Source organism: Sinocyclocheilus anshuiensis, unplaced genomic scaffold, assembly GCF_001515605.1.
Source record: "Sinocyclocheilus anshuiensis isolate Anshui unplaced genomic scaffold, SAMN03320099.WGS_v1.1 scaffold1289, whole genome shotgun sequence".
Taxonomy (NCBI): Eukaryota; Metazoa; Chordata; class Actinopteri; order Cypriniformes; family Cyprinidae; genus Sinocyclocheilus; species Sinocyclocheilus anshuiensis.
In genome coordinates, this window is record NW_015549731.1 from 224,821 (window position 1) to 232,914 (window position 8,094).

General features: G+C 36.3%; 1 protein-coding gene across 2 annotated transcripts in view; it reads left to right on the top strand.

Annotated features, from left to right (window-relative positions):
* Positions 1 to 8,094, top strand: part of LOC107660787 (pro-neuregulin-2, membrane-bound isoform-like) — a 94,556-nt gene that overhangs the window by 56,544 nt on the left and 29,918 nt on the right. For both annotated transcript variants that reach the window (XM_016450202.1, XM_016450203.1), the window contains exon 4: positions 6,509 to 6,629. In XM_016450202.1, the coding sequence (XP_016305688.1) occupies positions 6,509 to 6,629 (121 nt within the window). The remainder of the gene's footprint in view (positions 1 to 6,508; positions 6,630 to 8,094) is intronic.

Below are 8,094 nucleotides of genomic sequence, written 5' to 3' on the forward strand. Positions count from 1 at the left end.
ATAACGGTTATGACGTTTTTGTAGGCGTTCCCAGCAATGCCGAACAAGTCTATTCAATTTCCACAAAATCAGCCTAGAAAGGGCATTCACTCACTGCTGAATGAATGAATGAGGCATTTATATAGTGGTTTATTGTGTATTGCTGTACACCCCAAGCGCTTTACAATCATATGTATCTCCTCAACCACCACCAGTGTGCAGCATCCACTTGGATGATGCGACGGCAGCCACAGAACAACGGCGCCAGTGCGCTCACCACACACCAGCTACAGGTGGTGTAGCTACAGCTACAGCTACAAAAAGGCTAATGCATTCTTTAGGGGTAAATAAGGTACAAAAGTGTACCTTTTAAAAAGATACCGTCACAGTGATAGCTTTTGTACTATTTTTTTCTGAGAGTATTTCTTTTTTCGACATGAAGACGTGACATGTGATAATAACTGTGTAGTAGGATCCTATCATTTGCTTTTGCGTAACTCTCTGCATGAGCTGTGAGGAGCCAGATTTACTCTGATGTGAAGTTAAAACTGTACACATCAGATCAGACGTGGCACTTTATGGCATTAGAACATTTTGTTGGCTCACTTTGACATCACTAATTAGTACACAGGAGGAAAGAAACACTACAGGTTTGGGACTAATACACAAGCACACACACACTCAAGCATTGTGCCCAGCACCACTGGTGTCTGGGAGGTGGATGTGCAATAAAAGCTGGAGATTCAGTCAATGTCATATTAATCTAGAAACACTCAACACACCCCAGCTCTGTCTGCACACACCATATGTGTTACTCTCACATTCACACATTCAATTTAGGACAGTGAGACTATCTGTCTGTTCGTCTATCCATCCATCCATCCATCCATCCATCTATCTATTTATCTATCTATCTGCAACTAGCTACTGCAAAAAGCTTCTGAATGTGTAAAGCCATTGTTTTTTTTAAATTGTTTATTTTAATCCTTTGACAGCATTATTTCTTTAATACAGTTCCTTTTCTTTTTTTTTTTAAATTACAAGAAATTATAACAAGAAAATTCTGATGTTTCCAATTACCCCTGGAAGTTCACGTATAACTGGTTAGAAATCACAGACCTACTACATTTGCCACAATGTGCAGTATTCATCAATGCCGAGGTTCTCAAGCTAAGGGAAGCAGAGATGTTGGAAGAGGGGCGTGGATTTTTTATGGGTGTGAAACTATTTATTGTCATCAGGGAAAAGCGACCGTAAATACTTACACGGCACATCAGCAAATGTGTTCAGAATGTATAATTCCTATTTCCATAATTATTCAAAGACTTTCCTGTAACAATAACATTGTTTTGGTCGGTTGCCATGGATTTCATCAGAGTTGGTCCATTCTCCACAGACACGAGTGTTGCAGGCTGCTCTCTTGATCTGTGACTCGTGAGGGAAGGAGTTGTGATCGTGACAGTCCATCAACATCCGCTCATAAAAGTGCACAAAGCATATAACTTCAGTTCAAGTTTGAGAACCTCTGCCACAATGCAGTGTGCTTGACTTTATTACGGCAACAATGTTTAACATCTCTTCCTTGACTCATTATTGGATCAAACTTCCAAATTAAGACCATTTTGCTTTGGATTAAAACTGCAAAATTTCATGCAAAAACAAAATTTGCTGAAAATTTTTCCACCCTCAGAAATGTAGCATTACATCACTTGCCCACCAATGGATCCTCTGCAGTGAATGGGTGCCGTCAGAATGAGAGTCCAAACAGCTGATAAAAACATCACAATAATCCACAAGTAATCCACACGACTCCAATCCATCAATTAACATCTTGTGCAGCAAAAAAAGTGTATTGTTGTTAGTTTGTAAGAAAGAAATTTATCATTAAGACCATTTTAACTTCAAATCGTTGCTTCCAACTAAAATACGAGTGCTTTAACCATATTGCTTTCTCCAGTGAAAAAGTCATCTTGTCTGAATCAGGAGAGATATATGCGCAAATCAAGCACCGTTTACAAGCAAAAACAGTCCAAAACAGTTCTATACAGTTATGTTTGAAGTGAGAGGAACAACAGGATGGACTTTCACTTAAGGACGCATTGGATATAGATTATGTATTGTGGCCAGAAGCAGCAGTTTAAAGTTAAAATGCCTTGATGGATTTGTTTCACACAGCTTTTCACTTCACAAGACGTTAATTGATGGACTGGATTTGTGTGGATTACTTGAGGATTGTTGTGATGTTTTTATCAGCTGTTTCGACTCATTCTGACGGCACCCATTCACTGCAGAGGATCCATTGGAGATCAAGTGATGTAATGCTACATTTCTCCAAATCTGTTCTGATGAAGAAACAAACTCATCTAAATCTTGCATGGCCTGAGGGTTGGCCTGAAAGCCAGAATGAACCATCTAAGTGCTGTAATGTGACATTATACCTTATTGTTAGAAATATTTATTGTATACTGCAGGCAGCTTCACATACTGTTTTTAAAGATAGCATTGCTGTGCAGCGTGCTAGTGTTCTCCCTCTCTCTCTTTATATCTGTCACTCTTGACAGTTTCTCTCTGACTATCTTCGTCTGGCTCTTTGCCCGGGCAGACGTTTGAATCACGGATTCCCCGTGTCTCTGGCTGCAGAGATCCAGATGTGAAATTCTGGTGTTTGCAGTACACAGCTTGATTCTGCGTGACTGACACACTGAAGAAAATCTGAACCCTCGGTGTGGCTGTGAGCCAGCGATGCCTGCGAGAACATCCTCCCATCTGCCATGTGTATTTGGCAGCGTGTCTCCCACTCTGGTTTATATACAGAATGATACAGTGTTTTGTGGAACAGTGTGTGTGTGTGTGTGTCTGCAGTTTTAGTTCTGTTGCCATATTGGAGAAATATTTAGCAGTGCTGTGTACATGTAAAAACAGGAATAATTCTGAGACGCTGATGTTAAATGAGGAGTTCATCCAAATTTACAATACTTTAGTCCTTTAGTGTCTTTATTGAAGCTTTAAAGCTTCATGGAAGAAAGACAGTGATATGTGTTTGGAACGACATGAGAGTGAATAAATGATGACAAAATGGTGTCTTTCAAGTTACTCTGAAGTCTGAAATATATATTTAATGACTTTTGAATGTTTAACAAAATTCTGTTGTCCAGGTTGGTAAAATTAATGTTTGATTTGCCTCTGCTCCACTTTTTAAATCCAGTTTATCCAATTGTTTATATAATGTTGGATGTCTTCAGAATGGTATACTATGCGCTAATTTTTTTAAGAAACTGCAATGCAGTTAGTATGTATACTGTGTACATTATGCTCATTTTTTTTATATACCGAACACCCGGTCAAGCGACAACATTTGCTATGTATTTCAATACTATACTTTTATTTTTATGTTTTCGGTCTCAATTTTAATTTTGTGCTTTTGTTGATTTTTTTTTTTTTATTAGTTGAGTTTTTTTTATATTCTATTTAGCTTTTAATTTTAATTTCATTTTAGTTTTAATTATAATAATTGTAGTACTTAAGCTTAAAGTTTTTACATCTTAGTTTTCATCTAATATTTATTTTCTTATTTTATTTATTCTTTTTTAAATTTTGATAGTTTTAGTTTTAGTTAATAACAACATTGCACACTACGTGGACAATTGTATACCATAATGCAATGCACAACCTTCCATGTGCACTGCGAACTGAAAGCAATATGAATTGAGATTTTTTAAGGGGCTATATGTAAGAATTTTCATGTATTAATTGCTTTTTTATGGCCAATGTGTGAACAGCTTGTAACAAAACTTAAAAAACAAGACCTTCCCCGACTTCTTATGTTGTCTATGAAAGCCTGTAGACTGTAGATTTTTATGTGTTATGTGTTATGTATAAGAACTCGGGACGTTTTTATCAAACGCAAACTGGATGCCACTCATTGAATTAATTATAGTATTGAGGTCAGGTGACAACAATGTAGCATACTACAGTTGAAGTGTTTATCATTGCTGCATTCTGTTTCAATAGAAATAGTAGGAAGTACAGTACAGTATATACTGTGCACTCAGAAAAAAGGTACAAAACTGTCACCGGTGTGGTTCCCTTTCTTAAAGGTCCCCTGAAATGCTGAGAAACACGCAGCGTTACTCTGTGTTGACGTCATTTTAACTGAAACAGGAAGACAGGGCGGGACATGTCAAGCAGCCCTGCCCCTTTTTAAAATAGCCAATAGCGTTCGTTTATATCACAGCTCGTGCTAGAGCCGTTCAGAGCCGTTGAGCTCCGTAAAGCCGCATTTGACAGGGTATGCCAGCCACAATCTCATCCATATTGCTATAAAATATAGCATTCTGTGTAGAACCTCCCATCTGCCATGTGTATTTGGCAGCGTGTCTCCCACTCTGGTTTATATACAGAATGATACAGTGTTTTGTGGAACAGTGTGTGTGTGTGTGTGTCTGCAGTTTTAGTTCTGTTGCCATATTGGAGAAATATTTAGCAGTGCTGTGTACATGTAAAAACAGGAATAATTCTGAGACGCTGATGTTAAATGAGGAGTTCATCCAAATTTACAATACTTTAGTCCTTTAGTGTCTTTATTGAAGCTTTAAAGCTTCATGGAAGAAAGACAGTGATATGTGTTTGGAACGACATGAGAGTGAATAAATGATGACAAAATGGTGTCTTTCAAGTTACTCTGAAGTCTGAAATATATATTTAATGACTTTTGAATGTTTAACAAAATTCTGTTGTCCAGGTTGGTAAAATTAATGTTTGATTTGCCTCTGCTCCACTTTTTAAATCCAGTTTATCCAATTGTTTATATAATGTTGGATGTCTTCAGAATGGTATACTATGCGCTAATTTTTTTAAGAAACTGCAATGCAGTTAGTATGTATACTGTGTACATTATGCTCATTTTTTTTATATACCGAACACCCGGTCAAGCGACAACATTTGCTATGTATTTCAATACTATTATGTTGTTGTTGTTTTAAAGTCTGCTTTTATTTTTATGTTTTCGGTCTCAATTTTAATTTTGTGCTTTTTTTGATTTTTTTTTTTTTATTAGTTGAGTTTTTTTTATATTCTATTTAGCTTTTAATTTTAATTTCATTTTAGTTTTAATTATAATAATTGTAGTACTTAAGCTTAAAGTTTTTACATCTTAGTTTTCATCTAATATTTATTTTCTTATTTTATTTATTCTTTTTTAAATTTTGATAGTTTTAGTTTTAGTTAATAACAACATTGCACACTACGTGGACAATTGTATACCATAATGCAATGCACAACCTTCCATGTGCACTGCGAACTGAAAGCAATATGAATTGAGATTTTTTAAGGGGCTATATGTAAGAATTTTCATGTATTAATTGCTTTTTTATGGCCAATGTGTGAACAGCTTGTAACAAAACTTAAAAAACAAGACCTTCCCCGACTTCTTATGTTGTCTATGAAAGCCTGTAGACTGTAGATTTTTATGTGTTATGTGTTATGTATAAGAACTCGGGACGTTTTTATCAAACGCAAACTGGATGCCACTCATTGAATTAATTATAGTATTGAGGTCAGGTGACAACAATGTAGCATACTACAGTTGAAGTGTTTATCATTGCTGCATTCTGTTTCAATAGAAATAGTAGGAAGTACAGTACAGTATATACTGTGCACTCAGAAAAAAGGTACAAAACTGTCACCGGTGTGGTTCCCTTTCTTAAAGGTCCCCTGAAATGCTGAGAAACACGCAGCGTTACTCTGTGTTGACGTCATTTTAACTGAAACAGGAAGACAGGGCGGGACATGTCAAGCAGCCCCGCCCCGTTTTAAAATAGCCAATAGCGTTCGTTTATATCACAGCTCGTGCTAGAGCCGTTCAGAGCCGTTGAGCTCCGTAAAGCCGCATTTGACAGGGTATGCCAGCCATTCACTGTACAGAAAATACTAATTCTGTGGACAAGTAACCGATTTCAGCCGCGGCTTCAGCGTCTATTTTATAGTGTAGGGGGCAGGCGCTTCGGATTCTAGAGAGCATTTGATTGGACAGAAAGTTTGATGAGAAGCTGAAGTACGATGTGATGTCAAAAAAATCGTTGAGCCGTTTTGGCGGAAGTGACGAACTGCAAGCTTTGAATGCTTATATCTTCTAAATGCGAATTTTGTCACTGTTTTGGAGCACACTGCCTTATAGATAACCTTAAGACTAACATATTAATACTACCTTTAAAAAACGTTCATTTTGATTTCATGGGGACTTTAAGGTACTAATATGTGTTTTAAAGTACTTGTGTGTACCTTTAAGGTAGTAATACATACCATTTAGGGGTAAATAAGGTAAAAAGATGTACCTTTTAGCTTTTGTACCTTAGGGTAACACCCCACTGATGGCTTTGTACCTTTTTTCCTTAGAGTGTACTGTGCAGTATACTAGTATGCTAGCATTCTAAACACAGCCACTGAGACATTTCTCACAATGTCACTAATGTATGATGCTCATCTCTGACTTTCTGTGTGCTGTGTTCTGTGTGTCTGTATGTTTCTATAGTAACCACTACATTGTCTCCGGGCTCAAGTCATGCCAGGAAGTGCAATGAAACTGAGAAGACATACTGCGTTAACGGTGGAGACTGTTATTTCATACATGGTATAAATCAGCTGTCCTGCAAGTAAGTTACACATATTCGGAACGCATTAATTTTTATCTTACCTCACTTTGACAATCCCTTAACTTTACATTAATGTCTTTGTTTATGCTGCTTATTTTTACTACACATTGGTTTGACATCAACAGACTTCAAATAGGGCTGTCAAATTAATCTAGATAATTCAGATTAATACTATTTAAAATACTGAAACAAAAATAAAAATCAAAGCAGTGCTATTTTAGTATTTATATACTATTATAGTACTTATTAATATTTTGAATTAGCTTTCTTTTTATATTTTCAGTTTTCATTTAAATTTTAGTACTAGTGTTATGAGCTTTTATAATTTTTATTAGTTTTTTAGCATAGCTTTAACTTATTTTATTTCAGGTTTAGTCATTGTAGTACTTAATTTTAAACTTAGCTATTTAAATTATTTGCCATAGCAACATTTCTGAGTTTCATTTAAGTTTAGGACTTTAATTTAATATTTATATTTTGTTTTATTTTAGCTTTATTACAGAAAACTGCATCAGAGCAAATCAGTTACCACCTCCTGTGGTTGTGTGTATCATAACATGTTTATGGGTAATCCTTGCGGATAAATAAGATATATTATTACAATTAAAGCAGTTATGTGAATTTATTAGAATTTTTTTCTGTTTTCATTTTACTTCCTTTAAATTCAAATTCAGAATGCAGTTCTGCATTCTATTTTCTGCTTCAATTCTAATCTGGGAATTTAAAAGAAATTCCATTAATTTCTAAATGGCACCCAGCGCTACAACGTATTGGCTCATGAAACGGTATACGTTTATTATTGTTGGGCCTTTGTTGAGAAAGAAATTTAGCTACTCGGGGAGCTTTAATTGAATACTCCTGGTCTAGAGAGAGCCAGAGAAATGACAGTGTGTCTGAGGGCCTGGAGGAAGGGGACAGGGTTTGCCGTGTCATCTGTCAGCTCTGTGGATGTATACAGCCGTGTTATCAATAGTATGCTGAGTTACTGCTCCCCTGTGATACCACGGACACAATGCTCTGTTCTTATCAGCCATTTCGGGCAGGACAGTGCAGATTTACGGCGTATGCGCCAAGTTTTTTAAAGGAAGAGAAACAAACCCATTAAAGCTGTTTAAAGCTCAAACCCTTTGGGGAGATGTCATCCTTTAACTGTGACTCGTCGAGTCAATCTCTTTAATTTACAGAACAGAGCATCTGAAGTGGCTATAAGGGTTAATAGCCCTCAGGGGAGCACGGACTGATTTGGAAATAGTGTGTGTTGCTCTTGGCTTTCTTGACACAGTGATTCACTTACATGCCTGAAAGTTTATCTTCAACAGCACTGAAGCTTTACTTCACAGTACAGGTGGGCGGTATGACCAGAATCTTTTACCACAGTATAAGATGTTTTATATCTTGGTAAAAGTATCATGGTGGAAATTCAGTAAATTAAATACTTTACTAATGAATCATACTTCATCTCATT